Here is a 16,572-nt window from a genome sequence, read left to right as displayed (position 1 = left end):
CAGGCTCCCGGGGGGAAAACCCGGAGTGGATTCCCCGGCGGGGCCCACCCCGTCTTGCTCGGGCATCGACCGGGAGGCAGGCCGGGCAGGGCGGAAAGCGGGGCCGCCGTTGGGGAGGAGAATACGGAGCAAGGCGACCCGGGGACTCTGCCGCCGCCCATCCTGGTCATCCCCGACGGCTCCCGCCACCACGGAGCGGGGCGGGGCCGGGTGGAGCGCGGCGGGCGGGGTCGGGCGGGAGGGTCCGGCGGTGGGGGGCAGCCCGGCGGCTCGGGGCGGGCGCCGATCCGGAGTAATCCGATCCGGGGTTTGCTGGGCACCGTCTGTCGGCGGCTGCCCGGCCTCCGGCGAGAGCCAATCAGGGTGCGGCTGGCCGCACGTGGAGCTGAGGGGACTCAAGAGCGCCGCGGCCGCGGCTCACTCCCCCCGTGACGGGCGTCCCGGCGGTACAGGGCAGCGCCGGGGGCCTCCGCGCCGCCGCAGCCCGCTCGGCCCTCGGCACGGCCCCGCCACCGCCATGAGTGGGCCGTACCCGGAGGAGAGCTGCCCCGAGCGCCCCGAGTGCAAAAGTAAATCGCCAACTTTGCTGTCCTCCTACTGCATCGACAGCATCCTGGGCCGGCGGAGCCCTTGCAAGGTGCGGCTGCTCGGCGCCGCGCCCAGCCTGCCCGCCATCGCCGCCCGGCCCGAAGCCGATAAGGCCGCGCAAGGTAAGACCCGACGACGACGCTCTGTCCTGCTCGCTCCGCTCTTTCTCCCCGGCGTCGGTCAGGGCTGGCTGTCACCTTCACCCCCCGCCCCACTCTCCAAATCCCTGGCAGCCCCGTCTGGCTCCCTGCCCGGCTGGGACCGTAGCCGCCGTTATCTTTACTGTGCTCGTTTGCGGCTGCCTCGCTGCCCGGGAGAACGGCCAGAGCCGTGCCCGAAATCCATCTCGGTTAATCCCGCGCAGGTCGGGTACCGCCGCTTTAGGCTGCTCTTGCTTTCGATGTAACTGTAATAAAGGGTGCGAGCTGTGATCCTCGCAGGGAAGGGCTCGCCGCTTCGCCTTAAGCCTGTAACGGATCCTGGCCAGTGGGCGGGGGGGGGAATAACGGGGCTCTAGCAGCCGCCGCCCGCGGCCAGCAGCTGGGAGCAGCCACTCTGGGGTGGTGTGGAACAGGCGGGGCGCTACCACGGATGGCCTCTCTCCCTCCGCTTTCCCTGTGTCCCTAGCTTTCGCATCAGGGAGGGTTCCTTTCCTTCTAAAACCAAAAGGGAACTTAGGGGCGGGGGAGGCGGTAGGAGGGGGAACAAAAGGTAGAAAAAAACAGAGAAAAAATCTCCCCTACGACCAAACCGAAACCAACCGGAGGAGCCCCAGGCCAGCGGGGACGGCGCTGCCCTGCCTAGTGGGAACGGGGTCCGGCGGTCGCTGCTGCTGGGGAGGTGCCGGCGCAGGCCCCGGTCCGCCTGAGCCTTCGCCGCTTGTTCCAGTGCCGAATGAGCGCTGGGCCGGGCCTTGTACCAAGGGGAATGTCTTCCCAGGCCGGGAACAGCGGCACGGGCGAGAGCCGGTCTGAGGGTGCGGGATATGTATGGAAGTCTTAGCTCGGGGCGGGGCGGAAAGCGATGCCCGGTGGCTGCGGGGTTGTAGTCCTGGGCTCTTCGCGCTGATCCCACTGACCGTGTCTCTTTCTCTCCCCTTCTTTCCCTCTGTACCCTTCTCCCCCACACCTACCCGCCCCGTCCGACTGCTGCGGCCGCTTATCCCCTTCCCACCTCATTCCCGGCTCAGGGTCCCCCCAGGGCAGCCCCCCTTTCGAGCCGGCTGAGCTGCACCTTCCTCCCAAACTGCGTCGGCTCTACGGGCCAGGCGGGGGCCGGCTGCTGCCGCCGCGGGCGGCGGGGCCGCGAGGGGACCGTCCGGAGGGGCGGCCGGAGGGGGGCGCCGGCCCCGTGCCCGCCGCCGCCCCGTGGGACACGCTGAAGATCAGCCAGGCACCCCAGGTCAGCATCAGCCGCAGCAAAAGCTACCGAGAAAACGCTCCCTTCGTGTCGCCGCCGCTTGCCCGGGACGAGCTGGGCAGCCCCACCACGCACGTCGAGGAGCGGCCGGGCCCTGCCGCCCCGGCCGCCGAGGAGGAAGAAGAGGAGGAAGAGGACGAAGAGATGCTAGAGGAGGAGGACGAGGAAGAAGAGCTGGAGGACGACGAGGAAGAGGAGCTGCTAGGAGAGGACGGCGGGGGGCTGCTGAAGGAGGCCCGCCGGGGCACCGCCGCTGCCCCCGGAGCGGAGGGCGGGGATCTGTCCCCCAAGGAGGAGCTGCTGCTGCACCCCGAGGACGGCGAGGGCAAGGACGGCGAGGAGAGCGTCTGCCTCTCGGCTGGCAGCGACTCCGAGGAGGGGCTGCTCAAGAGAAAGCAGCGTCGTTACCGTACCACCTTCACCAGCTACCAGCTGGAGGAGCTGGAGAGGGCCTTCCAGAAAACCCATTACCCCGACGTCTTCACCAGGTACCGGCACCGAGATCGCGGGCGAGCCCCGGGGGGACGGGTCGGGTCAGCGGTATACTGCACCGCCGCCTGCATACTGGCCCCGGCATGAATTCTGCTTTGGACACCCCCGGGCTGGAGGGGACGGGGAGCAGGGCCGGGCTGCGTGGGGGGGGGGGGGGGGCAGGATCTGCAGCGCCCGGGCAGGCCTCCGCCGTGGGCTATTTTTACCCGCTCCCTTGCTCCGTTGTCGCCGGCGAGATCGGTTACTCGCTCTCTAAGGGGCTGGAGCAAGGCCCGGCCTGGGGAAGCCCCGGCAGGGTCCGAGATCAAAGTGCCGCTGCCTAAAAATACCGGCCCGGCACGTGGGGCCCCTCACTGCCCGGAGCCGCCTCGGGGCGCGGTGGAGCACGGCCCGGCTCTTTCGGGGACCTTCTGGGGACATTTTCCGTTTAAAACGGGAGCCCCGCGGCGGCGGATCTGGCTGGCAGCTCCTCAGCAGGAAACGCAGGCAGAGGAGGGTGGCAGAGCACGCTGCCTGCAAGTACACACATACACCCCCCCTCCTCGCCTTTAGCCTAGAGGAGGGCAGAGCCCCCAGACCTGCATTTTTCGATCAAATACACCCTCTGGTTTCTCATTCTTTGCTGGCGGGTGTCCGCGGGAGCGTTTTGTCCCCCTGCGTTCGGTACTGCATGTAGCCCACGGGTCCCACCTCGGAGTCCCGGCCCCGGGACAGGCTCTCTAGTGGGGAAACTGAACATACCGCGCTTCTTTCTGTGTTTTGGTGATTTTCGTTTGGGGTGGGCTTTCTCTGGGGGAGGAGAGGGATTTTTTTGTGTGTTTTTACATCTTCGGCTTTTCCGCCGGGGCAGCAGGGTCCCGGTTACACCGGGACCGCTGCTTTGCTGGGCACGGCGCTGACGAGCGGGTTTTGTAACGCCTTAATGGTTTCCAATCCGCCTTAACGGCGGTACTGCACACCGCAGTGCGGGGCGGCTCTGGGGCCGCCCCCCCACCCCGCCGCCGCTGCTGCTGCTGCGGCGGGGACAGGCTGAATTTGGGGAGCGGCGGGGGGAAGGTTGTGGCCAAAACGTGAGAGTCCTGACGGGCGCCCAGTCTGGCGTCACAGAACCTGGCCGAAAATCCGCGGGTGGGCACCGCCTGCAGTCACTTTCGGCCCGGCTTCCACCGGGATACCGGGGCCTGTCCGGTGCGCGGAGCCGCGGGCCGGGAGCATCTCGGGGTGCACCGGGCTGACGGCGCCGTATGTGTCTTCCTCCAGGGAAGAGCTGGCCATGAGGCTCGATTTGACCGAAGCCCGAGTGCAGGTGAGTAGTGGTAACGGCGGGACCGGGACCGGGTGTCCCTCGGCGGCACCCGAGGACGGGGTGGCCTCGGGCCTCCCCGACGGGCAGAGCCACCGGCTGGCGAAACCCGGTGCGGTTAAAACACGGGTACCCCGCGGATTTTGGGTTGTTGGAGACCCGCTCGGCCACAAGCCGGGTATTTGGCTGCCATCAAATCTCCAATCGGGCTTCATAAAAGCCCACTTAGTGCTAGAACAAACAGGGCCATTTGAAGGCGAAATGTTGTTTGATTTCCTCTCCGCCCGCCCAAGGAGCTGGCTAATGCTATTTGATTTCCCATTTTTGATAGCAATAAGCCTGCATTGATCTAATAGCGAGTGAGTGCAATGCTATTAAAGGTGTTTGCCGCCCCATACCAGAGTGCATTTCCCAACCCGGGTCTCATAACCAAAGAGACGATAAACACTGGGATGCCCTGATTGCCAACAGAAAACAGATGTCTCTGGGTTTGAAGCTGAGCAAATCACTTTACAGTTAAAATCGGGCGCTGATAAAGCATAATAAATTCCATATGGCTCATTTAATACACAACAGCTTCTTGCATTAGAGGGGCTAATGATGAGATTTGTCCCCTCCTTTCTGTTGACACATTTCTCCATTGTCAAACAGAGATGTGACAGCAAATCAGTATTTTCAGCTCAGGGGAACGAGTCGTGGGAAAGTTAAATAACTTTAAAAAACGAAAGACACCCCCTTTCTCTCCCTCTATTCACAGCAGAAGAGGTAATTAAGGGAATATGAATTATGAGAGTCCCTTCGTTTACCTCAGGCTTATTAATTCGAGGAGGGGGAATTGCAGTGAGGACAGCTTCTTAATTGAGTTTTAGCTGGGAAAGACGCTTCCATCCGTGCCACGCTACCGCCTGGCGCGACGCCGTGTCCCGCGTGGGAAGCGGTGCTTGCAGTCCGGCCGTGCGGGAGCCCCGCCGCGCCGCCTGTTTCCCTTCCCTCGGGAGAGCCGGGGTCTCACGGCGGGCTCGCAGCACGATCCCGGCCCCCACCACCCGAAACAACTGAGACATGCGTGTGTCTAGCCAGGTCCCGCCCCGCAGTGGGGAGCGATGCCTCCCGTTTGTTACTGAGCGGATCTTTCCCGTGCCTTTGAGAAGCGGTGTTTTTTTTTTCCTCTACCTCTCTCCTGTGTTAAGCCCGTGTTAGGGCACGATCTCTGCTGTGCGGGAGGGGGGCAAGAAGCTGGGGTCGGCAGCGCCGCGGCTTCCTGAGCAACTTCGGGAAAATAGAGCCTAATGGGCCGCGAGGAAACGTGTACTTGGTGCTTTGGTGGCCTCGCAAATTATTTCTTCGTTTCAGACATTACTGAAATCACGATTATTTTTTTTCCCTCGCTCTAAATATAAAAGCCAAAATAAAACCCAAAACGAAGTCCACGCTCCCCAAACGAAATCATTTGTAAATAGTCCCTCCAGCAAACAGCCGCGCAGCTCCCGGGCTGGCTTCGTGCGTGGAATGCAAACACTCGCGTTCCGCCTGGAAAAGGGTGGTTTTACCGCTGTCCCAGGGCGGCGGGAGCGGGACCGCGGTCTGCTCCCCCCGCACTGCCTGCCGCGCTGACCCCCGCAGCGGCGGCGAGGCTGACACCGCTCTGGGGGACCACACCGGAACCCGCGCGGGGCTGCCCGCAGCGCTGTCACGCGTGGGCCTCGTTAGAGGTAGCGGCGGAAGAGCGAGCGCCTTTGGGCCGGAGCGGGGCTGCCTCGGGCTCGCCCAGGCGCGATGTCGGGCAGGCGCATTAAAACCGGTTTTTCTTTTGGCTTTCAGGTATGGTTCCAGAACCGTAGGGCTAAGTGGCGGAAGAGGGAAAAGGCTGGGGCTCAGACACACCCCCCAGGTTTGCCTTTCCCTGGTCCCCTGTCAGCAACTCACCCCCTCAGTCCATACCTTGATGCTAGTCCTTTCCCTCCTCATCACCCAGCTCTAGACTCCGCCTGGACCGCCGCAGCCGCCGCGGCCGCCGCCTTCCCCAGCCTGCCGCCACCGCCCCCCGGCTCCGCGGCGCTGCCCCCCGGCGGGACCCCGCTCGGCCTCGGCACCTTCCTGGGCGCGGCCGTGTTCCGCCACCCGGCCTTCATCAGCCCCGCTTTCGGCAGGTACCGGACACCGCGCGGGGACTCGGGCCAGGCCGCGGTCTCACGCGCAGTTCCCGCGCGTCGCGTGGGGGACCGGTCTCGCGCGGGCGTCCCCGCCATTCGAAATTGGAGCGCTGGCGGCAGCCGCCGATTGGGTGCCGCGAGGGTCACGTGCTTCCGCCCCCGGCATCTCATTGGGCGACTGGGGGGATCTGCGTGCCCCTTTCCCTCGCCGCCGTGGGTGCCCGGTCAGCGGGCACCGCTCCGGGGGCAAGGAGGGAGCAGGGCCCGGTGTCCCCGCTCAAGGCGGTAGGCGCGGGCTGTCCCGGCTTTGCGCATCGGGAGCCCGGCAGGTTTTTGTCCGTGGGTAAGAGCGGGTTTGAGTGGCCCCGCCAGGATGAGACCGAGCCGCGCTGGTGTCCAACAGGGCCGGGGGCGTCCCGTCGGGACAGAAGGAGAGGGGTGACGCCCTGCTGATGGACGGGGCGCGCGTGCTCTTCATGAGGCCGCGTGTTCTCCCTTATTTTTAGCGCCATCCAGGCAGCAGCCGCCCTGAGCCTCTGCCCCCTCCAAAAACACCCTTTTGCCTTCAGCGTCGGGTTTTTGGAGCTGGGCCGTGAGTCTAGCGCTGCCGGGCAGAAGCATAAGGCCAAGGCTCGGCAGTAACGGCCGTCTCTGCTTCCCTTGCAGGCTCTTTTCCACCATGGCTCCCTTGGGCAGCGCCTCTAGCGCTGCCACCCTCCTGCGGCAGCCAGCGCCGACCCCCGAGGGCGCGGTGGGCTCAGCGGGGCTGGGGGACCCGGCCAGCGCCGCCGCAGACCGGCGGGCCTCCAGCATCGCCGCCCTGCGGCTGAAGGCCAAGGAGCACGCCGCTCAACTCACCCAGCTCAACATCCTCCCCGGGAACAGCACCGGGAAAGAGGTGTGCTAAGGCCCGGCTGCGTCCCGGGGCGCGGCTGGGCTGCGCGGGAGAGGGAAGAGAGAGAGGGAGAAGGGAGAGTAAATACACGGATAAAGAAAGGTGGACACCTCAGACAGCACGAATCAAGACCAAACGGGGGGGGGGGGGGGAATAAAAGTAATTTGGGGGGGGGGAGGGGGGACCAAATACATGAGGACCGGCAGCTGAGTCTGCGGTGGGTTCTCGAGGTGGGAACGCGGAGACAGCGAGCGCCTCTCGCATCAGCCCTCACACGAGTGAGCCGACACTTGGCGGCTCCTCTTAAAGTAACGCCTTGGCTGGTACATTTCCTAAATGTACGGCGTGTTCAGTTCCTCTCCGAGCAGTCAGACGAGAAAAAAGAGGAAAAAAAACCCAATAAACGTTATTCCATGTTAGCGTCACCGACACGAAACAGTTTTCCTTCTGTTTATCTGGCAAGAAAAAAAAATACTGAAAGGGAAAAAATTGTAATTAAGAAAGGGGGAAAAAAGGCAAAAAGCAAAGCAAAGGGAGGGGGGAATGGTGCCCAAATCTTCTTAAAACCGCATCTGGGACGATGTGAGGTTGGTCTGGCAGGAGCACTGGAGAACTTGTTACGTGTGGCTGCGGCGAGCTGCGTGCGCTCCCCGCCGGGGCTGAGAGTCCGTCTGATGCTGCGGGATGAACCAGTGCACTTAAGGGGAAGGGTCCGTCTTTTTTTCTCGTTATATTCTTTATCACTACACCAACCAAGGGTTTTGTATCAAACCAAAGGGAAATACTCTGCTAGAATATGGACTGTTGAAGTCACTAAACTGTGATTATTGATTCTGTACATACCGTTGTTATAAAAAAAAGAAAAAAAAAAGAACAGAGCTTTGTATATTTGAAATGTTATAAAACGATTGCACTCAGTGTAGTGTTGTAAAAGTTTGTCATTCTGTAGATCTTTACTGTGTTGTAGATATCCTATAGGGCTCCTAGAAAAATATTTATGTACAAACCCTTTAACTTATTAACTGTAGAGGTTTCTGAAACCCTCAAGAGGCGATGGTACAGTACCTTTTTCCGTGTAATGTCGTTATTGTTAACACTTTTCCTTGCTACCCGGTGGAGAAGTGCCACGTTCGAAAAATAAACAAAAATATATGTTTAACAAAAAAAAAAAGAAAGAAAGAAAAACAAAGAAGGAACCACAGCCCGAGAGGGGAGCCCGCTCCCTGCGGGGCCGCCAGGGGCTAAATCCCACCGGAGCGGCCGGGGGTTACCAATCGCCCCCCCCCCCCCCCCCCTTACTGCCGCCGGGACCCCGCGGCGTTCGGGGTGCGCGAGTGGCCCGTGGACCGGGGGCGATTGCCAGAGCTGGGGGCCGCGGGGAGCCGGCGGTCCCGCTGGGGAGGGGATTCCCCGCTCGCGGGGCCCGGGGCTCCCAAAGCGGTAGCTGCCCGTGCTCCGCCGTGCGGGACAGGGTCCGCCGCTCGGGTCAAAGACCCCGCGCAGCTGGAAGCTGCCCCACGCACCCCCCAGGCGGGGATGGGGCATCCCGCGGTCCTACCGCTGCCGAGAGCCGGGAGGGGAAATGGAACACCAGGGATCTGGGGGAGCGCTTGGCTTGGCTCCCTCTCCCCTCCTGGGGGGCAGGAAAGTTTCTCCGCGCCTGTTCCTTGTGTCTGCCCGCCCCGTTCTCCCCGAGATGAATTTCGTTTTTCTCCCCACTTTCCGTTATCCCGTTTGTTCCTTTCATTTTAATTTCTTTTTCTTTTTTTTTTTCTTTATTTTCCTTTTCTGGGGGTGTGTGTGCATTTCTCTCCCCTGCCTCTTCCACGGAGCAGGAGCAGAAACGCATGAAACCCGGCGGAAGGCAGCGGCAAAACCTGCTCCCCTTCCCCGCGATGCCTCTACGGACCCCGGATTCCCCCCACCAAGCCCCGTTCCCCCATGGGCTGCGGGTGTGGGGCCGGGCCCCCGGGAGCGGAGGCTTGTCGGGAGATTTTGGTTTAACTGCGGAACCGCTCCACAACGGCAGTCGGGGGCCGGTACCGAGGAAGGGCCCGGCCCCATACCTGCCACTTGAGCGCACCGAGTTGTCCAGGCCCGGCCTGGCCCGGTCCCTCCCGTCTCTCCGGGTCGCTCCGGGACCCGCCGGCCGGGAAGCGCCGCCGGAGCCGGTACCTCCCGTTGGGAGCCCGGCCGACCCTCCGTCCCTGCGGCCCCATCACCCACGGCGGTTCACACCCCATACCCCCCCGAGGTGTTTCTGAGTTGTAAAAAACACCCTAGGCTTGCGGAAAATCATACATAGATGGGGGCTCGTTCCTGGGCCCCGATGAAAGGCGCCGGCTGAAATATACATTTTTTCCTTAAAGAAAAGGGAATCATTATCAAGCCATTACGCATTAAGAAATGTCATTCAGTCATTTTTATTCTTTCCGCTGAAATCTTCGTAAAAGCCCGAATCATACTTCTGCAAAGCGGCAATTTTGTTAATCCAGGGGGTTATTACTCTGGTCCCTTATTAGGATCTCTACCGCTGCCAAGCAATCCTATAACCCTCTCAAAAGAAGTTTACCTCCGTGTTATAAACCCAGTCGTGGTATTTATACTGCACAATAATTAGTGTATTACCTGAAGGCGCTAACAGGTTCATTTTATCTCCGCGCAGCACACCCCCCCCCCCCCCCCTCCCCCCCCCCCCCGCCTGCCCATAGAAAGCTTGTGCCTCCTCCGGCGCTGCTGGAGTGCCGAAGGGGGGCTGAAGGCAGGCTCGGAGCACTCTCCCCTTTTGCCGGGCCTTAATTCCCATCTCTTTCTGCTCTCATCCAATTAGTGCGGTGTATTAAGCGGTTTATCATCTCATAGTCAGCTATTGAGAGAAACAAGGCGAACACTTTGCAATAGAGCCTGCTCTCCTTTGACACCCTCAGGTACTTACATATTCCACTGTGCTATGAATAATAGAGGGAGAATAGAGCGCTAATTCCCTCATCAAAGAATGCCTTGTCTGCTGCTTTGCTCAACAACACCATTCGGATCAAAAGAAAAGCAATAAAGCTTAGCATAACAAAACGAAACCTACTTATTAGCTTAGTGGTTAAATTAATGCAGAGCCGCTGCTATTCAAACCCAAGGTTTGAAAACAGCCTCCAACCACCTGATAATGCCGCCTTCGGGATGGAGGAATTTTAATCAGAAATTTGAGGCTGGCGCAGATGAGTTAATCTATTAAACTGCTATAAGGGAGGCTGCGGGAGGACGGGTCCGGGAAGGGGCTCTGCAGAAGCCGGGGAAGGATGGAAAAGGGAAGACGAAGAAGAAGTAAAGAAGGTGATTATGGGCTCTACTCCGGCAGCAGCAAAAAGTCTGCTTTCTCTATTGCCTCTGACAGGGGAAAGGGGGGGTTGGCCGAGCAACAGCCGTATTTGCGGGTGGGAATTGGTTTTCCTACCACATATGGCATCAGCGAAACCTGGCTACAGGCTCCATACATCAACACTCCTCTTCCCCAACTGCAAATAAATACAAATAAACACAAACCTTAATTTTAACGGGGAGGCAGGAACGAGGGACGGGAGGGCAGGGCAGGGAAGGCACATCAGCCTCAAGCCGCAGATCTGCAAACTCCGTTTCCCCCCCTCATCCCCAAATCATTTATAGCTCCCGCATTTACCAGCTCCGTTTAAATGCTGTAAAGATGATTTTGCGTTTCCCAGCCTTTCTCCGGGGCCAAGATGAGGCATCGTGCCCGGAGCTGATTAGGGGTGGGAGGAGGGAATCCACTTTCTTCCTTGCCAATACTCCAGCTCTGCTCTGACCAACTCTGCTGAGAGGAATCAAAAGTGGCCTTAATTTGGGGTACAAAGTTCCCCGGACTGCGACGCCCCCCCCCCCGTTGCCCCTCACCGTAGAACGCCGCTCCTCTGCGGCTGTGTGGGGGGAGCAGACCCTTGCAGGGCCACTATATACTGCTGCACCCTACACAATCATTCCACAACACTCTCATTTAATCTAAACATCCCTAAACTTGCAAATTAACAGGCTCTTCAGCTGTAATTATACAGATACATACAAGTGCCACAGGGTCAGGTTATGCCATATCTATCCATTTTATTTGTATACCTAAGGTTTGGAGGAGAAGGTCACACTTTCTGCTTTCCTAAGGCATTCTGCCCAGTTGATATCAGTAATATCTTCATAATCCTATTTGGCTTGGACATGGAGAATCTGAAAAAAACTGTGTGAAATCACAGGAAGCCAGAATCTTTCAAAGAGCTACAACATCAACATGCCATCCAGGCAGCAACACCGTCTCCCCAGGACAAGCCTCCAAATAGAAGTCTCTTGTACAATAACCCAACTGAACATGTTGGGAAGGAGTGAAAGCCTGCCAGGGGTGTGGGCTAGCACCAACACAAAGCCAGGGACTGAGCAGGTTTGATTTCTCATGTAATATGACTCAGTGTGACTAAAAATGAACTAAGTAAGCCCCAAAAGTTGCTCAAAAGACAACTGTGTATTTAGGCATTACTTGTACTGACACACAGCATCTTCTGACGTAATTGTAGGGACAAATGAATGTCATAAAATACTTCAACACAGACACATGTATCCCTCTGGTGTGCAACACGTTTGTGCTGATGCTCTTACTTTTTCTTCTTCAAGCTCCCTTTGCTAACGGCCGATCATCAATGGACACACAAGCGCTTCTGTAAAAGCAGGAAAAGTCTGGAGCAACCCGATACAACCTGGTGTGTTTTCAGCAGTCAGATGATCGAGACAGATTCTCTTTTACTAGAAAACTTTATTATTTTTAACTTCAAGTATTAAGAAAATTTTACATTTTATACTGTAGAAGATAAAAGAAAAAAGTTTTTATAACCTTACAAGAATATATCACATTGCAAACTTAACAGCGAGCACAAGTACAGCACGGACCCAAATTTATGCTCCTTTCTTGTCAGATCTGCTTGTCATTTTAGTAAAAGTGAAAAATACAATTTGTTTACAAAAACCTTAGAAACTCCAATACAGTAATTATTACAGAACAGCAACAGTGATTCTCCGCTCTCCTTTCCCGTTACTGGTTACAATGCCATCACAAACATGTTTTTCCCTATGGGTTGCTTACTTTCAAATCCTTTGCATGGAAGGAAATTCAATAGTTATATCCTACATATGTATGAATCAGGGTTTGTATGTGTGCATGTCTTTACATCCAGACAGAAGGTTCCACCATAGCAAAATACAACACTTAAAGAGAAAGACTTGGAAAGATGGTCCCTATTTTTAGCACCTCCAGGTTTCAGTCATTACTTTTAATAAATTTGAAAGCAAAGTGTCCCTACCTCTGTTCAGAAGGTGTTAGGACATCTAAAGGCATGAAGGTTTTGTATTGTTTTTAATTGGTATGTTTATGATCAGGAAGAAGATAAACTGTGAAAAGGCAAAACATTAGTGCTCCTACTTAGACCTCAACTAACCTCTCTTCCTGAGAGCACCTCTACTAAATACCCTGGAGCAAAGTCTAGGATCACGTACATTCCAGCAACTCTCACTGGGAATTATCCAATTAAAGCAGCAATTCTCCCACCCCCTTTTCCCTCACAGGTCTAGATACACAACAAAATATACTGCCAAACTCAACTGCTCCCTTTTTAATAACCCTGGCTTCTCAATGAAGAGGAAAACAAGATAAAACCACCTCGAGTATTTCATGTCCACATGACTCACAAGTCCCACTCTCATCTTCCATTTTTCCTCTTCTGAGGAGACAAGATTATTAAAACATCATTGTGCACACTGAAATAGACTATTGCTTTAGAGATCACGACTGTTAAACAGGAACTAGCCTCTCACTTCCCTCCATTTTTAATCAATCACTGTCTTTCATTATTGGTCTCTCCCACAGATCTTCCTATACTGATGGTGAAGAGTTTGCCGAGGTTCACTTCTGAGTAGCCACTCGAGGACAGACATTTGTCTACGGTGCTCTTCAGTCTTTTGTAGGCCTCAGAGACTTCCCTCTTCTGTAGCTTCTTCTTCAAATACTCTGATAGAACAAAGAAAAAAAAAGCACAGAAAGATTAAATGACCACAAAAAGTCAGTACTTTTCCATTCACTGGTACTGCAAGTCATGGTATTTTAAAACACAAGGTGAATGCTGAGGATAGCAAAAATGACATTTACAAGCAAGCTCTTCCAGCTTCTGGTGCCTTACCCGTGCTTCTACCTGTACGGCACCATACCAGCCAGTGAGAGGCCATGGTGAACCTGTTCCCTCAGCCCCAACAGTATGGGTGCAGTGGCTCCCGTCTGGAGCTGGCAAGAAGCACCACTTGCCCAGCCAAGTCACCCAACTAAAGTGAAATGGGGGTTCACTAAGTCACAGCAGAGAAAATAAGCGATGGCAGGGCTGGCTCTGAAAAGATCTCATTTAAAATGTGCCTTAATTTGGTGAGACCTGTGCAGAGATTGTGGGGGTTTGAAGTAGGGAAAGATGCTGCTCAAGTTTGGCTTCAGAAGTGAAGGAAACCATGCTTCAGTTCTCTCATTCCCACTGCTGCAAATACTGGCTCTGGCACAACTTGGGACAAATTTATTACACGTCTTGTGCGTTCCCACAGGTATCTTGTGTGCAGGATGGAAATCGTGATGTTCAGCACTATAGAGTCATGGGAAGGAAAAGGACAGTATTAAAAACAGGGAAATTCCATGCTATCCTACCCTGAAACAGAGAGAAGATGCCTGGTATCTCAACCAGAAGACATCAGGTTCACCTGATGCATGAATGAAGAGAGCCGTTCCCAAATGCTTCACCAATAATACCTGTGAAGAAATGTTTGGAATGCAATACATTTATTCGCCTGCATGTCTGTGTGTGTGCAAACTCACGCTCATGTGTTCTGCAGTGAAGCCCAAACTGTTCTATTTTCTTGTTGTTCTTGTTAAATTTTATGCCATCCAAAAAAATCCATGGATTTTGTTTGGGTGGTTGTCTGGCTTTTGCTTTACAAAGGCTGTGGACAAAGACCAAAAGAGCAAAATACTGATATACATCAATGCCAACTTGATGCAGATCTGGTGCAGTTGTGTTCCTCCTTTCAACCAGCTCCATGTTCTAGAAACACGAGTTCCTACAAAAAGACTGTGTCTGCTGTTACACCTTGGAACATGCAGGGCTGGACAGTGCATTACTGAGCACACAAGAAGAATATGCTGCAAAAGGAGGTGCCCTCCCAGACAGTTTTCTCCCTGTTAGGCTGGAGGGACTCCAGGTCAAGCAGAATTACAAGAAGATGGCACAGGTACCTAAGGGTCAAGCTTTCAAGCCATTTAGGCACAATGTAAGCATGTGTCCTGTCAGCAAACAACACAATCCTTCTGCTCCTCATCAGCTGTGTCTAAAAGCTGTTGTCTCATTTCTTCCTGTCACCTTCACAACATTGGTACTGCCCTCCTCAAACTTTGAACTTGTAACAAAGGAGCCTCCATCCCCTTTTGAATGGCTTTTACTACACAGCACAAGTTAAGATGAAAAACCAGTTGTCTCTAAAGAAGCTGAGTTTAAGAGAAGGGTTTGGAGGAGAGAAACATGCTGGTTTTTTGATCCCACCTGTGTGAGGGAAGAAGTGACTCTTTTGCAGTGACTCCTGCAACGTGACCGAGATAAAGATGTCCCATGGGACACACCTTTGTCTCAGCAGCAATGGCAAGGACTGCTACATGAGAAGATTACACGGAAGGGGGGCACAGGAACAGAAATAGCTATTACAATTTTGGTGTTTCTGAATTCCTCCTCCCTGAGGATTTATAGCTATTTTTTGTTGAGCTTCAGATGTTTAAAGATGAGCTCAGAAGAACAGCTACTGGATACGATACAAACAGCAACATTTTACTGAGCAGTTGCCACCTGCTTAGGTTTTCCATGTTCTTCACAAAGTTCCACTGAACTCAATTGCTCTGCATGATGCTATCAGATCTTCAAAAATTAAATTAAAATTTAAATTAATGATGCTGGTTTGAGTAACTGAATATGTTGATTAAAAGCACTTTGGTAAGCACCTTTCATGCATCCTCGTGATGAAGGTAGGTGTTGTGCTGTCATATTCAGATTTAGGTATTTCTATTGCCAACTTTGGGCAGTAAGCACACAGCGGAAGATGCGTAATTAAGGATATCACATTCTCACCATTCCCCAGACAGTAATGGACTCATGTCTTCTGACAGAATTCAGATTTCCTTAAGCTACACCACCAATACAATAAAAACTTTGATTACAAGAATCTGTTCATTAACAGACTGAAGTCACTACAGCATAAACACGTTTAATGATCCTGAAATTATTTAAATGTGGGGTTTAATTAGACAAACACCGAAAATTGCAATAACCAGATCCATAAAAACACCAAACCTACTTTGCCACAAATTCAGCACTAACTAGTTTATGCATTTCCAAGATAAATGATATATGTAAGTGGGTTCACATGTTAGCAAAACCATACTCTCTATACCAAGGAACGGTGGAATATACCATCTCTGTAGCTTCAAGCTAGGCTAAAACAGTTCAAAGCTTCCTGGAGCTCAGGAAGGACCAATGTAAAATGTATCAATGGGGAGAAACAGCTGGCACATGTGAACAGAACAGGAATGCACATTAATCATGACAACGATGAGGCAAACAATAAACCGGGACTGAAAGTATAGAACAAAAATAGAGGCCCGTGTACAGCTCCAACGCAGGCTCCAGCCATCCTGCTAATGGAGCGCCTAGCTCCCCCCCGCCATTAAATCTTAACTTCAATTATATACGATAACCTTTCTGACAGTACGCTTCAAACATTTCTTAGATGCAATTACCCTCATAGAGGCAAGCAGGAAAGGGTGGACTGAAAAAAAAAGGAGAAATATGAGGGACCTCGTTGAAGTAATGAGGCCAATTTTAAGTTTCAATTATAAGAGAATGGGAGCCGGGAGCTCCGGGAGGAGAGGCAGGCAGTGGCTGTGCCTGCAGCACAGCCACACCATGCATTTGAATGACACAAGTACATCTGATGATTGGGGAGAAGAGATTTAAAGAACTGTAGTAATAAGAGCAGGGGAAGATGAGAGAGGACACAGCTCCTGATGTGTTTACCTCCTTTGCTGATGGGATATTGACTTTTCCCACCAGGTTGGTTAGAAAGGGGACTATTTACGCTGCCACACAGCAGAGTAAGAATGACAACCAGCATCACTCTGCTCCTCTGAGTAAAAGACATCTGTGACCGTCATATATCACACTGCCAGTCAATACCTTCGAGTTACCATACCATCCAACTTAGAGATGCATATAAAAGCTCCTACTTTCTTCCTAAATGAGAATTTAATCAATAATGCACCTAAGGCCTTCTGGAAACTAAACTATACAAACTGACTGAAATTGCCTTTCAGTACTCAGTCAAATTCCAAAATAGTTCTACACCTATTATCACCCGTCATTGTTTCAGTAATATCCAAGTTTAGTAGCAAGCAAATCTTTTAAGACAATCACTGCTGCAGAATGCATACATGGCTATACCTAAAGAGGTATACTTATATGCATGCAGAGCATACAAAAGATACTACCAAAACAAATATACAAATGAAAAATAAATTTTTAACAGAAACTGATCAAAAAAAACCTCAAAACCAAAAAAAAAAGGGGGGGGGGGGGGGAAGGGAACATGTGCTCCTGACTGTACAG

General features: G+C 54.0%; 2 protein-coding genes across 3 annotated transcripts in view; one reads left to right on the top strand and one right to left on the bottom strand.

Moving 5' to 3' along the window:
• Positions 1-366: 366 nt before the first annotated feature.
• ARX (aristaless related homeobox) lies at positions 367-7,914 on the top strand. Its single transcript, XM_062608059.1, has 5 exons — positions 367-710; positions 1,778-2,495; positions 3,760-3,805; positions 5,624-5,952; positions 6,622-7,914. Exons 1-5 carry the CDS (start codon positions 518-520, stop codon positions 6,860-6,862), a joined length of 1,527 nt encoding a protein of 508 aa, XP_062464043.1. The 5' UTR covers positions 367-517; the 3' UTR covers positions 6,863-7,914.
• A 3,869-nt stretch (positions 7,915-11,783) lies between these two features.
• POLA1 (DNA polymerase alpha 1, catalytic subunit) overlaps positions 11,784-16,572 on the bottom strand; it is a 204,010-nt gene continuing 199,221 nt past the window's right edge. For both annotated transcript variants that reach the window (XM_062608043.1, XM_062608044.1), the window contains exon 37: positions 11,784-12,899. In XM_062608043.1, the coding sequence (XP_062464027.1) occupies positions 12,727-12,899 (173 nt within the window). In that variant the 3' untranslated portion in view covers positions 11,784-12,726. The remainder of the gene's footprint in view (positions 12,900-16,572) is intronic.

Source organism: Pezoporus occidentalis, unplaced genomic scaffold (assembly GCF_034315485.1).
Source record: "Pezoporus occidentalis ecotype Australia unplaced genomic scaffold, CSIRO_AGI_Poc_V1 ctg129, whole genome shotgun sequence".
NCBI lineage: Eukaryota > Metazoa > Chordata > Aves > Psittaciformes > Psittacidae > Pezoporus > Pezoporus occidentalis.
This window is presented reverse-complemented; position numbering and strand designations above follow the sequence as displayed.

What these genes read in the sequence shown, in the direction of transcription:
- ARX (XM_062608059.1), top strand. Translation starts at nt 518, where the DNA reads ATGAGTGGGCCGTACCCGGAGGAGAGCTGCCCCGAGCGCCCCGAGTGC. An exon ending in TACCCCGACGTCTTCACCAG is followed by an intron (nt 2,496 to 3,759) that starts GTACCGGCACCG and finishes GTCTTCCTCCAG; the next exon opens with GGAAGAGCTGGCCATGAGGC. An exon ending in TGACCGAAGCCCGAGTGCAG is followed by an intron (nt 3,806 to 5,623) that starts GTGAGTAGTGGT and finishes TTTGGCTTTCAG; the next exon opens with GTATGGTTCCAGAACCGTAG.